This window comes from Cryptotermes secundus, unplaced genomic scaffold, assembly GCF_002891405.2.
Source record: "Cryptotermes secundus unplaced genomic scaffold, Csec_1.0 scaffold900, whole genome shotgun sequence".
Taxonomy (NCBI): Eukaryota; Metazoa; Arthropoda; class Insecta; order Blattodea; family Kalotermitidae; genus Cryptotermes; species Cryptotermes secundus.
The window spans coordinates 530,328-546,986 of record NW_019741305.1 but is presented as its reverse complement, the minus strand read 5'-3'; the positions used below and the strand labels follow the sequence as shown (position 1 = coordinate 546,986).

The following is a 16,659-nucleotide window of genomic DNA, read 5'->3' as shown; positions in this document are numbered from 1 at the left end:
GATCTATACACCCACTCCCTCATATGTCTTCATGACGTAGTGCTTAATTAGCTAAGCATAGGGATAAATTAATTTTGTTACCTTTTATTTCTTATCATCATTCTAAAGCATTTCAACGTTGCCAAATTTGCCAAGAACCCAATAACTGTCTTTAGGTTAAGATTGTGGTCCTGTCCTGCGCTCTAGTGGCGAACCACGAACATGACCCGAAAAGTAAGTTCTCTGTGGGCCGCGCCATAGCTCAAGCGGTTAGTCGCTGGCTTCCCACCGCGGCCGCCCGGGTCTGATCAAGTGGGATTTGTGGTGGACAAAGTGGCGCTGGGGCAGGTTTTCTCCGAGTACTTCGGTTTCCCCTGCCAATCTTCATTCCATCAATTACTCCAAAATCACTCTCACCTATCATCTGGGGCTGGTACAATAGGCCAGAAGTGGCTGCAGTACAAGGGACTTAGTCCCACCCCACTAGCAATAAAAAAAGTTCTCTCTGAGTTAGTAGTGTCTAGTGGAGCTTCCTTACAGAGGCACAGCTCAGGAGCTAATATGTCCAACCCAGATTCAGTCCCTCTTTTCTGCAACTTGAAAATGTCGTCTTCCAAATAAAAATACAATATAGAAGTAACTGCGATAAAACATATCCTTCTTTTCCGAAACAGCTGAAGAGGAAATGTATGAGACAAATCATCTACCAAAATTAACTTTACAACAGCTTGTATTTAATTAGCATATGTCTCGTTTGTTGCCTACAGCAAACTCAATGAGAAATTTGTATAGTACTCGTACGTCTGAGTCATAGGTTCTATTTAAGTCTGCCCCATTACACTCCTATTTCAGTGTGCAGCACCTGACGACTGCAGAATATCTGATCAGTAGATGACTTGTTACGTCAGAATTCACACGGGTACTGCCCAGTAAGTCTGACTTTGTTCGGTTCTCTTGACAGAAATATGTCGTAAAGAAATGCATACATGAAAATGACCAATGACGCTGCAAGACACATTTTTATTAGCCTTAGTGAACACTGTTTCAACAACAGATTAATTCGTATATACTTTGTCATAAGTATAAGTCTGTCTGTCTAACCATCCATCCATCCATCTATGGATCTACAGCCCTTTGTTGGACCTTCGCCGCTTTCCAACGCATGAATTTTTTACACAGACGGTAGGGCTCCTTTGGACGGGTGATCAGCCCGCCGTAAGGCCTTTACCTATACACAGAACAACACAAACGAAGAATAAAAGTACAGACATACATGTCTTGAGTGGGATTCGAACCCACAATCCCAGCGTTCGAGCGGGCGAAGAGAGCTCATGCCTTAGACCGCGCAGCCACTGTCATCGGCAAACGTAAATATATGCATGTGCTTCCTTATGAATTACGCAGCGAAGTTCTGTGGTGGAATGGAATTATATCTGTACGCACTTTAACTTGTCATTGGACAGAGGAGATCTTTCAGTTTCACACTTCGATCGGTTTCTGACACGAGTACAACGGGCCTCAGAGTCCGGGTCATCGTGAAGAAAAGTACAAATATTGCCCTTGCCGAGAATCGAACTCCAAACTACACGGTCGTCCAGGCGGTGGGCTAATCACTGCAGGCCTATCAACTAAGTTTTCTTAATCCAAATGCGGTAAGACTGTTGCAAACCTGGAGATCTTCCACAGTGCTCACGGTTTGCGCAAGTGTTCTTTGGGCCTTAGCATTATGAAAACTAATATCTCTTACAAATAGAGTTCATTAACGTATCAACAAAATTTCGTATACCTCACTCGAATGGCTCACTAGTTGTAGCTATCAGACAGACAGCCATATATATTGTGGCATATAAACCCGTTGCTAAGCAGTGACTTTGTAAACAAGGATCGTTTCTGGGAAACGGCTCAGTAAAAACGTTCCTGCTACAACGAATACTTGGGAAAAATAGAGTTACTGTTGGAAACGGGGTGTTATATATGTGGTGCGTGCCGAGATGTTACAAGCAAAGCACAAGGTTCAGTTGTTAGGCATGCTCGTGTGGACGCGGGTTCGAATGCCTCCACCGTAGCTCTGCGTGTCGTCGGAGGCGACGAAAAGGGAACCCAGTGCCTGGAGGTATAACTGGGCCACCCTGTTCCTGGGGGATGTAAATACGGGGACCTGGTCCTCCAGGTTCAGAGAGTCTCGAATCTGAGACAGTGAAATACGGTCGTGAATCTCGCGGGACTTGGAACCGAAAATGACCGCGCTGGTGAAGGCTAGCGGCAATTGTAAACGACAGACCCATCCTCTCGTCAGAAAGTATGTTGCATGAGGACTATGATCGCAAGGTTTCAGTTGACAAAAATGGTAGCCTGACTCTTAAGGTGGTTGGCGTCAAGACGAACTGATCGGCGATAAACCACCAGTCGTAAAGTAATACTAACTCTGACTCTGACTCTGACTCTGACTCTGACTGTTGAGTTATTATGCAGTTTTGCAAGGGGGAGGCTGTGAAGAAAAGAGTTAGTTGAGAAACGAATTCTGCACGTTAGGCTGTGAAGATAGAACTAGAGCACGAGAAGCTAAAGGATCTCCACTGTTAGAAGCCGTTGCTAGGGAACGGTTGGTTAAGATACATTAGACTGGAAGAGGTCTATCAGGTGCTGTGGTGATTTGTAAAGTGTTGAGATTAGCAGAGGCGCTGTACTCACTTGAAGTTCATAATGTTATGTAGAAGTGGTCAACAAATCCATTCACCAATCCAAACCCCGTCAGTGACAGTATATCTCATGCAGCCTAATGATTTCGAATACGGGAGGTTCTCGGCTCAAATCTCGGCCAGAACATAAGACTATTCTGACTTAGGTTCTCTCTGTATTCAATAATGCGCGTATGAAATTTCCGGAATAGTATCTTGGATGGGCCACGATCACTTCCTTCCAGATTCCTTCCAATTCATTATTCATTACTATTCTATCATCCAAAGCGGTATAATTTCAATACCGAAACCCTCGTTAAATAGCTTATGAAAATAAATAAATGTGTTGCAGTAAAATGTGCTTTGGTTTTGTCTCATTTTAACCAAACTTAGTATCGTCTGAAAATGTTTTAGAGACATATTCCCATACGTAATTTCAAAAAATTTATATCCAGCGGTTTAGGGGCCGTTACTAGGTCACACGCAGATATTGCCTCAACTGAAGTCGTCCACTTACATTTCCCAAAGATAAAATAAACAAAAATGCGTCTTAGAACTGTGTTAAGAGACAGCAGCATGACGGTCGACAATGAGCGGTAAACCCGCAGGCCGATTCAGCAACTCATCCATGTGATGGAACTGCGTGTACGCCAGCAAATTCACAGTCGGGCGTCGGACAGCCACATGCGTCGCGTAGCGACTCGGACGAAACCGCAAGCGGGGAGTGAAGAAGTGGCAGTTTGTTCTCCTTCCTGTGTGGATTAGCGTAGGCGGCCCACGGTCGCATCCGATAACTTAATTCAGTAAGATCCAAAAGTCTGTGACGATACCACGTTAATACAAATATTATATTTCTGGGTATTATCCGTCGTCTTGCTTTTATTTAAAGACACGTTATGTACAAATAAAAAGGCAAGGTAAATCTGTCCCTGTAACAGGCCGTGAAGGCCCATAGGGTTGTTAGACGTCGAGGCTCTCATATTTTCTAGGCAATCGGCTCACAGTTGGCGGTGAGGTTGTCAGCCTTATGCGCCGGCCGCCCTTTACAGCCAGGAAGATTCCTGGTACTCATTTCTGTCAGACGCTGAGTCGACCCCAGGGTCATAGTGCGGCTGGAAGGGTTAGGTCAATTTGAAAACCCAAAGACCTCACTGGGAATCGAACTCGCGACCTTCCGGCCTAGAGCATAGTACCTCATTCATGTAGCTGCCGCCTGCCCCGTTATGTACAAATGCAGATACAAATTGAAAGCTTGCAGTTGTCCATCGATAAAGGTGTATGACCTCTACAGCTAGCCATGTGGTCCTCCAATAGAAACAAATGCACATCCCTGATCACACGTTTCGAGAGAATATTGCACCTGTTTAAACACGGAATGGAAGTCAGTGGAAACATGCATGCAGCCGTCGGGATGCAAACCCAGAGTACGAGTGCACCGACGCTCAGAGTCCGACAACAGGACCAGCCGACGGGCGGTGGTTCAATGCAGGAACAAGAACCGCAAACATAAAGCACAGAGGCAATACCGACATTTGAGATAGTGCGACCAGACCGATGCTGTGGTGTGGCCACAGGCCGGACGCCGGCGTTTGTTTTTCCCCAGCTGAACAGTCGCTGTACCAAATGTTTGTAGGAGTCTCCCACATTGAATCAAGCGCTAGATCAGCGCTGCTAGGCAAAGTACTCAAAAATCAGGTATCCGTGAAACAGACTGGTATTACACAGTAACTGAACTGTAGAAACCAATGATATCTCAATGCTTCCAGATTCAGCGTTACGTTACAACTGGCGGTTTACCACCAATCAGTTCGTCTTGGCGACAGGCTCATTGAGACCCACGACCGGCGATTTTTTTTTTGCAACTATACGCTTGCGGTCACAGTCCTTATGTAACACCCTCTCTGACGAGAGAATTGATCTAACATTTACAATTGCTGCTGGTACTCGCCAGCGCAGTCATTCTTAGGTCCGAGTCTCTCTTGACTCATAACCACATATTACTGTCTCAGGTACGAGACTCCCACAACCTGGAGGGCCAGGTCCCTGTAGTTATATCCCCCAGGAAGAGGATGGCAGAGTTATACCCGCAGGCACTGGACTCCCTTTTCGTCGCCTCCTACTCCACGTGGGGTTCTTCGGTTCCGTTACTGTATCGTACCAACCTGTTTCCACGGATACCTGATTACTGAGCACGTGAAATCCAACCTTCATTTCGTTCAGTGTATCCGATCACACGTGAAGCGCAAATCAGTGATATCAGGGCTACGTAATGATGCTGTATCAGCCACAGTTTTTACTTATCATTTGCGATATTTCTCGTGGATGAAGAATGAACTGTTTTCGAAGAGTGAGACTAAGGAATGTATGTAAGCGCAGGATCTCGAACCCTGTCCGCTCTGTAAAGAAAGTGTACACTCCGGTATGCGGACCACGTCTTAGTACACTGCGTTTTTCATCTTCACGGTGACGGATCGAGTCCTGCAAACTGCAAGAAAAACGTTCCACGATCTACTCATTGTTCCATGACACGTTTCGGGTCAAACCCAAATTCCTGGTCACAGTCGCTTATGGGACCAGCTCACCTAAGGAAATTTCATCCACACATATGAGATTATTTTCTTCGTATCAACGTCCACAGAGCCGGCGTAGCTCAGTCAGTATACTCAATACATTACGGGTTCGATGACGGAGGAATTTGTGTTCTATTCCCGACTAACAAAAGCAAGGAACTCTTCTGTTTACAATATCCAGACAGGTTTTAAAACCAAATGTGTAACAGGGACCTGTCCGTGGGAATAAATCTGCCAGGGCGTGAAACTGGCCATTCACCTTTATCTAATGCCGAGGTCAAGAATGCATCAAACTGTTTCCACACCCCACAAGTCATCATGACTTGCGCTTTGTTAAGTACAGCCGTCACTTTGTCTTTTCTCTGGTTTACGGCTCGTAACTGTATAACTACATGGAAATCACCCCTTCTCGAGAAGCCACAAACTGTGCAGCTACTCAAGAAATTCCCAGCATTTTATGGAACCCGAAGGTCCCACACCTTGTTCACTGGTTCCTACCCTCAGCCCGATGGAGCCAGTCCAGACCACTCGATCCTGTCTAAGATCCATTTTACAATCCATGTCCCAAATCTATGTCCATTTTCTTTCGCTTTTGTCGTTTATCCAAAGTACCCGTCCAAGTCCGAAGCCCTTTGTGACACTTTGTAACAAGTTTATTTTTTACGGTGAGGAGTTCGTTAGCCCAACCACAAAGCTGGAGGACTATCCCTTGTTGGCTGTCTGCAACTGCTTATTAATATACTCGTAATATACTCCGTATCTGTCGGCCATCTCCTGCATTCGCAACCTGAGCCTGCACCATGCCACGCTGAAAAGGGACCCACCTAACATGGAGTATACGACTCCTAATATTGACCTGTCAGGAAACGGTCCTATACCGCGCAACGACACATGGGACAGCGACTGGCTGGAATTGATTCTAATTTAAGGCGTTAAATTATAAATACCGATTTAAACAGGTCTCCTGAGTTAAGACACCTTGCAGTCTTGTACGTGGTTATCACCACCGTCGAGTATTACGATCCCGGCGAGAACAACGTATCTCTTATATATTCACTCTTCCTTCTGATTAACTCAGTGGTAACCTTGAATTTCATGTTTGGTTAAATCCGTTAATTTGTTCGAAATTCGAAAGAAGGGATGCGCCAGGCTACACATCCGACGAAAACAACGCTTAAATTCATTTCGGGTTCGCGGTCTGTGGTCGGAAGACCCCCTCCACCGAAAATAGATCTTTGCTGAAAGGACACTCACATCTGGGCCTGAACCTCCTCTGCTTCGCAGATCCAGTTTCCTTGAAGAACTGATTCACGAAAACCGACGAGCGTCTCTGGATGCGGAGGCTGTTGTGTCCACTGCGCCAAGACGCCTGCTGCGCCGTGGACGTCGTCCCATTGTTGACGGAGTTGTACTTCCCCCTGAAGACGCCGAATAAACTGATCCAGTCCTTCATGGCCACACAGTACACTAGTTGGCTACTATCAGCTTTCTGGCGATATGCACAACACGAGATGCAAAGTTTGAATAAACAAAACTCCTCATGTTGTGTGTGGGATATCCTTTCTATACGTTGATCAACAGATCAACCAATCAGAAATTTGTCTCCCACTCCGAGGAACTTCCCCCCACCCCACCCCCTCCCACTCGATGCCTTTCTCCGGCGGACTCGAAGGAATTCCCTGGCCAGCCGTGGTCAGTGTTGTGAGGTCACTCTTACTCAGGGTCTAGCAGCATCCACGCCAACTTAGCGGTCAAACGGTTAACTCTCCTGCCTTGTGTTCGGCAGGACCCGTATTCACTTCTTCGCCCCGAGACAATCTTACCTCACTGAGGACTTTTTCATACTTTTCCTCAGTTCCTCCAGGCAAACACCTTTCCCGTACCCCGAATAGTGTCAAGAACGATTCCTTACGCATTTTTCCCCAATTCAAGTTGCTGTAATAATCCTACAATTTGCTATTTTCCTCAGCTATTGATATATCGTCGTTAAATGAAATATACAAATATAATTCGCTAATTTGGGAAATGCGTTCTGGCGCTCTGATATGACTTACAGATGTTCAACTCGTGAATTCTGCTCTTGCATGTCGTTTCATATTTAACGCGAGCCTGACGGCCTCAAGCAAACAATGATAGATTCCTTATTCATTTGTTTCCAGACTCCTCGTGTCCAAAATCATAAGAACTATAACAAGAAGAAACTAAAAGACTTTGGTAATCTTCGATTGGGTTTCGAACATCATTTTACTATCTCCTCAACGTGTACGGAGTGGAACAGTTCTGGACTGATCTGACATTTCTATTGAATAATCTTGAAATGCTATTGAAAAGTGCATTCAACGTGAAAAGTGTTGTTTGTTGAAAACATTAATTGCGTCGATACAGCAGTAGCGGGACGCGCGCACAACAGATTTATGCTTCCACGCAAAGCGCCTTCTACAACTGCTCGACCTAAGTGAAAATTCAAACGGCCCCGTAAAATTTCCGGAACGCAGCTGAGAACACACGCGGCATCTGCCGCTCGTTTCATGTTTTCTCACTCCCTTCACATCCAGCTTCTCTTCAGGCCCTCCTGCAACAACGTTTCCTTTGCATATCGTTTATAAATCGACATAGCCTGTGTCTGTGTACCTTTTTTTTGTTATTATTATTTTGCTTTCTGTTAAGTGAGTTAATGTACTGATATGGCATTCGTTAAGTGATCGCAGTTTCAGTGTTTCGGTCGTTGTCAGTTACTGTACGTGTAAGTAAAAGTAAAGCTATCCCTGTAACAAGCCGTGAAGACCCATAGGGTTGTGAGACGTTGAGGCTCCCACATTATCTAGACAATTGGCTCCAAGATGGCGGTAATTATTTAATTAATTTCTGGTACTCAATTCTGTTAGAGGCTGAGTCTACCCCAGGGCCATAGTGTGGCTGGAAGGATTAGGTCAACTGAAAATAATCCAATGACCTCCTCGAGACTTGAACCCGAGACCTTCCAGCTTGTAGCATAGCTCCTCAACCAACTACGCTATCGCGTACTCCTATTGTATGTGTATCTGCCATTAATCGCTCTCCTACACTGAAATGTTTACATGTGGGTGGGTGTTGTACTGCCGGTCTTTTTCGTGTCACGTATTAGATCACAGAAGCATCAACTCCAACAATAAAAGCAACAACGATAAAATAAAACACGGCGCACAAATTATATTACAGACAGAAAAACAATTTATATCTATCGATCATAATTGAGGTATAAGAGTACTAAGGATATAATGTAACATAACCAAACATTTTAGATTTAACGTCTTAATATTGCAATTAAGAGAAGTACAAAGCATTACAGTGGCATGTAACCACGTGCAACACATATGTAAACACTGGCCAATGTAGGGAATATATGAGATTTGTAGGGCACCTGACGATGTTCGAAAGGCTGAAACATGCTTTGAACTTTTAACTTATAATACCTGTACACAGATCGTACTGATGGAAAGCAAAAATTAATGAATGTATTATAATATAGCATGACGCTACAATAATGTGTCTGTGCATCACGCGATTTGGGTGTATAGGGGACGTATAGGTAATTCTCCAGGCATTATAGACTCAGGATCTAGATGGAAGCGAATTGTCAGCTTGAAGCTACTCCTGCCTTTTCTCTAGGAAATGAGATCCGGGTGGCAGAGCCCGGACGAGGCACCGAGGATGGACCTGTTGCCACTGAGTCTTGTGTATTGAGTTAGCGACATCCGAGTCGACAAACTGAATAATATTAATATTTTACTGTTTTCCTTTTGTGTGTGTGGAAGTCGGTGGCTCAAAATAAGGGAAGAACACAGACTGAGGATCATTGAGGACAGGCTTGGAACTATGAGGAAGGACATACTAGGAAACTGAAGAAAACTGCGCAATGATAAAGATAAAAATCTATGTCTGTAACAGATCGCGGAGACCCATAGTGTTGTGAGACGTCGAGGCTACCACACTTTCTAGATAATCGGCTCACAGATTGTGGTGAAGTAAGACAAAGCTATCCCTGTAACAGGCCGTGGAGGCCCATAGGGTTGTGAGGCGTCGAAGCTTCTATATTTTCTAGACAATCGGCTCACAGTTTGTTGTCAGGTGAACTAAAACTCTCCCTGTGATAGACTGTGGAGACCCATATAGTTGTGGGACGTCGATGCTCCTACATTTTCTAGATAATCGGCTCGCAGATTGCGGTGAGGTAAGGTAAAGCTATCCCTGTAACAGGCCGTGAAGGCCCATAGGTTTTTGAGACACCGGGGCTCCTACATTTTATAGTCGCCCTTTACCCGCAGAAAGCTTCCTGATATACTCATTTGTGTTAGAGGCTGTGTCGACCCCAGGGCCATAGTGCGGCTGGAAGAATTGCGTCAAGTGAAAATCCAATAACTTCATATGGAATCGAGCCTTCGACCTTCCGGCTAGCATAGTGCCTGAACCAACAACATAATCAGGCGCTTCAAATATTGCTAGGATGTACAGACGGAGGAGGGTGAGGTGTATGGGGAGCATGATTTGGAGAGACGAAGAGTGCGTTCTGTAGGGAAACCTAAGGGAAGGAGGAATATTGGCAGATGGATACAGTTGGATGGTAATACTAAAATTAATTTTAAAGACTGAATGGGAGGGTCATCTGTCTCAAGAGGAAACAGAGGGGGGCCATAGGTGAAAACAGACTGCTGAGCAACTATTTTAGCTTCTCAAGAATGGCTCTGCTCCATTAAGTTAATTACTTAGCCTGTAACTCAGTATGGATACCAACGGTAATGCAACTGACAGCGTGGGGTAGCGGCTATCCTAAGGTTATCCGTGGTGTTCCTCAGTCCCTCCAGCAAATACCAGAATGGTACTATTATTAGATTACAGCCGATTCCTTTTAAAACCCTTCCAATTACTGATTCATGAATCGTCCTGTCACTGCAGACTAGGGACGCCTCAATATAACCCATACAAGATAAAATACGGCAGCAGAACGGATATGCGCCTGCGCGGAGGCGAACTGCGTGAGTTCAGACCACTCATCAGGTTTGCTATGTTCCATGTGAGATACTCACGTTCTCAAATCCGTGACTATGAAGAGTGCTGTCTTCTTCGATGTGACGCCGTGCAGTCTACTGGAATTCACTGGCGTTTCAAATTGACGTTGTTTCGTCATCTTCAGTGTTGTAACTCAAATTGAGCAAGCAGATACTGATGATGGATGCAGTACGATACTTCGAAACGTCTGTAAACTTCTATCAGACTACACGACGTCACATCCCGAAGTGCTAAGTAGTCTTTTTACTGCGACGCTTGTGCTTGAGTATGATACTCGCGTGTTTAACATCTGACAAAATAATGACGTCACATGACAGGACCTCTGAGACCTACGATTCCCCATTGCTTACAGAAGTAACAGACATTTTGTTTTCGCAATCAAGCACCGTTTCACGTAACATAAAAAAAACATAAAAAAAGCTATCCCTGTTACAGACAGTGAAGGCCCATAGGGTCGTGAGACGTTGAGGATCCCACATTATCTCGACAATCGTCTCACAGATGGCAGTGAAGTTTCCAGCCTTATACGCCGGCTGCCCTTTAACCCCGCAGGAAGATTCATGGTACTTATTTCTTTTTGAGGTTGAGAAGACTCCAGGGTCATAGTGCGGCTGGAAGGATTACGTCAATTGAAAAATCCAATGTCCTCAACGGGAATCGAAACCACGACCTTCCGGCTTGTAGCATAGTGCCCCAACCAACTACGCTACCGAGTGCTCCGTCCCCTGAGTAACAAATAACGTTAAATATTATTTCAAGTGTTGTTAACGGATTCAATGACGCCTGTTTGAAGACAAGAACTCTCTCCAAAATTCGTGCACGTTACAACAGCCGGAGAAGCTCATCTTGCCGAGGCGTCGAGCATCAGAAGTTTACAATTATCTGATTCGCCCAGTGGGTACTCGATGTAATGGCTTATTAAACTCCAGATGTACAAGCATATACTATTAATAATAATTTTAATGTAACATAGTACCAGTTTTGTATTAACGTGTTCCTTATAGCCAGTAGTGCATTAAGACATTCGAATGGTTGGCTGACTAGAGTCAGTTTGACCAGATGAAGAGTTGCGAATTGCGTGTTTACCCACTTTGGCTGGGGAAGTCCCTTCTCCATCAACACTACAGTNACACTAATTGTGAAATTTTGTGCAATAACACAAATTGTGAAGTGAAAGTTTTGTATAAATTAAATATGTATTTAGGAATCTCCGTGTAGGGTTTCACTAGTGAGCGGTCTTCGCTTATCTGAGCCAGGCCCGTGTAAAGCTCTGAGAGAGAACTCGTGCCTTACCGACCAGCAGATCCTGACCATCCTCAAGCCCCAGGTACGGCTGAGTACAGTTGCTGGCGTTGACTACATCCTTACCTTTCCTAGCTTACAAAAAGAAAAAATATTGGGGAACTTTGGTTGCCAGGATTAAAGTTGAAAACGGATAGGCAAATACGTTACAGAACATAGTAACTGATAGGTGAACGCGTTCCCGCGGCAACGTATACGCACTCTTACAGTAGAAGGACTGTACGAAACTGTGACAACTAGTGTTGTCGTAAGCCCTAGATGGGTGCTTCATCCAAAGACAGACAGGCCGACAGACCGTCGGTCGTAACATACGACTCGACTCGTTCCCGCTGCAACGTATATGCAGATCACTCTAGAAGAAATGTAGGAAACGGTGACCTCTCTATGGTTCTTGTGGGGACGGTAAAACGGACAGGTAAACATCTTTCCGCGGCAACATAGACGCACACTACAGTAGAAATATATCAGGTACGTCATAGGATTTGAGTTATCAGCGGTTGCGTAAGAGGTTGCACAAGTGTTACGTAAAGTGTCACTTCCGACTTCATCCAATTGCACCTTCGCATAATAACGTTTTCAACGTTAAAAGATACCGGGGCGTTACCTGATCTCGCAGTAGTAGCTACATGTTGGTTGGGCGAGCCTTGCTGTGGCTACGGCGAAGGCAAAAAGATGGCGACATAATCAACGAGAAGCGACGACGGCAGGAACGAAAACATGACACCAGAAACGGATGAACAGCTCAGTTTGTTTTTACACACTGATGAGAAATAGAGCATCAAGGGGTCACACCCTGGAGAGCGGGCCGGGGAGTGAAGCTAACCACTCACCTCTACCTAGCATAGAAGTCAAGAACAATGGGTCCATACCTCCACTCCCCCATACGTCTTTCATGGCACAGTGTTTAATAAATTAAGTACAGCGACAGCTTTCCCATCAATATCCTATATGCATTCCTGGGCTCCACATTCGTGCTACATGCTCTGCCCATCTCATCCTCCTTGACTTGAACATTCTAATTACACTTGGAGAAGAGTACAAGTTTTGAAGTTCCTCATTATGTAGTTTTCTCCAACCTCCCGTCACTTCATCTCTCTTCGGCCCAGATATTCTCCTCAGCACTCTGATTCTGCCCTCAGTCTATGTTCCTCCCTTATTGTCAGAGACCAAGTTTCACACCCATACAGAACCACAGGCAAAATTATACAGTATATACAGTATATTCTAATTTTTGTTTTTGGACAGCAGACGAGAAGACAAAAGGTTCTGTAGGAATTGTAGCAAGAATTACCCGAATTCAGTCTCCTCTTAATTTCCTCCCGAATCAGTTTTTGGTTTGTTACTGTCGTTCCTAAATATCTGAACTCTGCCACATTCTCAAAACATCTGTTACCTATCTTTATGTCATGATTTTGCCCTGCATTTTGGTGACGAGACAGCAACTTATATTTAGTTTTCTCTGTTTAATTCTAGACCAAACTTTCGACTAACTGCCTCTAGGCTTGTTCGGCTTGTAACATTTCGGAACGGACTGCATAGAGGACATTGCATCCTTATTCTTGTATTTAAATGTTGCCATGGTAACATGGTTGCTTGCGCCTATCTCGCGGCGCTGCCTAACAACGGGTCTACATGTCGTAAAAATTTGTGCCACTGTCTTACATAACCTCTAAGAGTCTTGTTTATGATTGTCTTTGTTTTTGAACCTATTCCCTGGAACATTCTGTAACCTGTTCTCAGTAACTCTGTTTTCTAAATATGACAACAGGCACAGCAGAACCTGTTTTTGAAATTCTCGTCAGAATATTTCCTAATGTAATTAAGAGGGAAACATAATCACGTGTGTAATATATAGTTACAAGATCACTTTGCAAACACTGTCAAGGCTGTGTAAGATTTGAGGCTTTCACGGCAGTGACTATGAAGAAAGCAGTCTCCTGGGATTTGGCACCGTGTATATGTGGTGTTAACCGACGTTTCGGAGGAACGTGTCNTTCGAAAGATATGAATGTTGCAAAAGACACTAAAAAGTATATCAACAAAGAAATAATATTCTAAAGAATTTGTCTTTATGGAAGTCTGTAACATCACATGCGTTGTGTGTGCATCGTTGGTCCTTTTTCATAGTTCAGCGAAGCGGCAGCTGTGTTATGAATGACAGAATTAAGAAATATGGGGAGTTTATGCAGTCGTGCCTTTCCCAGAAGTCGAAAGTCCTTCTGGATGTGAGGAAATTAACTGTACAAACAGTCGCGTAAGGTCACGTGACTCTAGTATTTATTGCAGTTTCTGGGGGCTTCTAGCGAAAGAAAGTTACATTATATGAACGTCGATTCGACATGTGTGCGTATTAAAGTAAAAGTCGCGGACACTAAAATCGGATGAAAATGATAAATACTATACATTTTACCAAGTCACACATGCATTTCTGCGGACGCCTCGCTTTTAACTCGGTACGTAATTATTGGAGCCAGCAGTACTTCAAACAACTTTTTCAGATCAAAGTAAAATAAATATTGACACCTCTATTAGTGAGTACACACAGGGTATGGATTGGTGAATAGATTTACCAGCTACTTATACACACCACTCTAAGCTGAAAGCAATTACAGCGCCATCGCTATCTCCACACTTCACAAACCACTACATGTTAAGTTTTCTCCAGCCAGCAGTGTCTCCAACAGCCGTTCCCTGGCAACGGCTTCTAACAGCGGAGATCCTTCAGCTTCACGTGATCATGTCCTATCTTTACAGAATCCCATACAGAATTCAACTGACTCCCAGGCTGGCGACAATTTCACCCCAACCTCCTAGTTTTCTTTTCATAGTTTATAGCCCGACTTTCAGGTGAGTACTAACTGGGTCAACCCAGTTATCTTCAAAAAAAACTCCTCGGCACGGACCACATGGAAAGCACTATTTCCAACAGTAACTCTATTTTTCTAGAGGCGTGATTACGGCGCCGCATGGTAACGGTTGTTATCTCGTTGCTTGCTTCGAGGTCTTTGCCTAGCAACGGGTCTACTCGTATACGCCACAACATTTTACGTTAAATATAATTTTCCTCTAATTCTTACAGCCTCGAGACAATTAGAGGTGAGAGTAATATATTTGCAATGAGACCTCATAACTTTAGAATGGTTGGATTGATTTTGATGGACTTTGTATGGGAGGTCTTAGCATAAATTAGGCGAAGGTTACGTCTGTTTTCTTATGTATCCGTTCGTCTGTCCGTGACGTAATATCAGCGCGTATACCGTTGGACTTTTTTCTTCTTTTAATATTTCTACATGGGAGATTTTCACTAAACACTGTAGGACAACAGCCGCTTTGGCCCACGATGAATTCGACGTCACTTAAGACCCTAAATTGGAATTCCCATATGTGTCATAAGCCGCCAGTGAAATCGCATGAACTTGACTCAAGTATACTTAATTCTTTAAAGACTGAGTCAAGAGTCAGAGTTACTTTGTGAGTGGAGGTTTATAGCCAGTCAGATCGTCTTGGCGCAGAGCGCCTTGATCTTACATTTCTCAGGTAACATCCTCTCTGACGAGAGGATGGGTTTGTCTCTCATGAATAGGCTTCGCCTTTGTCAAGTGTATGTATCGCACATATAGCGTGTTATTGTAAATCCTTGTTTTTCCACTATATACGAGTCCTCTGTCAGTCCAGGTTTTGGAAAGCAGATCATGTTTGTCTTACTTATGTTACAAAGGCATCTTAGTCACTTGAACGGTCGTAAGCTTGACCATTAAAGACTTAATTTCTTGTAAATAATATATAATAATTCAGTTTATACCTCACAGGAAACACACTACGTCTCCGCTACAAAGACAAACCGGTTAATGTTGTTTAAGGAGACAGTCGCTGTTTACTTTGAGAACCATACGGAACACACAAACTCTGTGGTTGGAATCCACAATTTTAGTGCGTTCGAACAGATTGAATGTACAATAAACATTGGGCTTTAAAGAGTTAATATGCTGCAATTAACGCTTGTGGAAATATAATTCAGGCCTGCCAACCTATGGAGCACACACGTTCGAACTAGTTCAGCGTGGCCTTGAGTTGTTTTGTTGTCGTGATAAATGACCAGAGCAGTTGAGTCTACTGCGAATCCAGACCCATCCAGGGAAACGTTCAGTGTTCTGGCTGGACCAGTCTGCAGCGATCAGAGCGTGATGCGGGCCGATAGAGACGCAGTGGTAACCCGCCTGTGGACACCAATCGCGCTGCTGTGTCATTACTGTAATGGGACACCTCAGGGTATCTCTTCCGTGATGTCAATCGCTTTGCATAATTACCTTGTTTATTAAACAGAACTGTTTACTGCTGTCTCACCTCGAGCTGCAAACGCTTGTGTTTTACGCGTGAAATGCTATGCTTCGGCGCATTTCTTCATAGGTGTAACAAGTGTTTCTTAACCTTGGGTCCGCGGAACCGGCAATTGTAAGCGGAAAAATTTCACGGATCCAAAACAAGTTTATTTCCAAATGTTAGTGTTAGACCTATATACATGGAACAAGAACAACGCTACTAACAGGAGGGGCCGAGAACACAGACAAAGGGGAATATGTGATAATATGTGATAACCGCACGAACACAGTTGGAAACTGCATACGTGGTCTGACAATGAAGTTCGCGAACTCATCGCGTAGAGATGCTATCAGGGGCGGCCCGCGTATAGGCACTGTGGAACTGCAGCACCCCAATTTCCACTTGATATTATCGATGACATTTATATAATGAGTCATTTTTTCTTTAATTCTTTCTTTATACTTGTACAATACAATATATAAGCCTTAAGCTTAATGTCAGTAGCCAAATCTTTGTATCGAACTGTGTGCTTCACAGTTCCAGCGGCGAGGTGTTTGTTGACTGTGCGCATGCGCACATAGGAAGCTGCACGCGAGGCTGCAAGGGAGACAGAGCACTGTCGTTCCCGCAGTGCCGACCCTGGCATGCTGGTGGAAGGTAGTTTTTTTTCACTCCACGTGTGTTGTGCTTAAAAACCGTGTACCATATTCTTGAATGTGAGTTAATTGTAGAATTAGATTATATCCTGCTTCCAGCTATTCTAT

At 44.2% G+C, this 16,659-nt stretch overlaps 1 protein-coding gene across 2 annotated transcripts in view; it reads right to left on the bottom strand.

The window, feature by feature from the left end:
• Positions 1–16,659, bottom strand: part of LOC111872717 (scavenger receptor class B member 1) — a 340,109-nt gene that overhangs the window by 109,632 nt on the left and 213,818 nt on the right. The window contains exon 1 of one of the 2 annotated variants that reach the window (XM_023866867.2): positions 6,482–6,768. The exons of the other annotated variant lie outside the window; for it this stretch is intronic. Within the exon in view, the coding sequence (XP_023722635.1) occupies positions 6,482–6,680 (199 nt within the window). The 5' untranslated portion in view covers positions 6,681–6,768. Of the gene's footprint in view, positions 1–6,481; positions 6,769–16,659 lie in introns of those variants that run through there. 2 annotated transcript variants of the gene reach the window in all.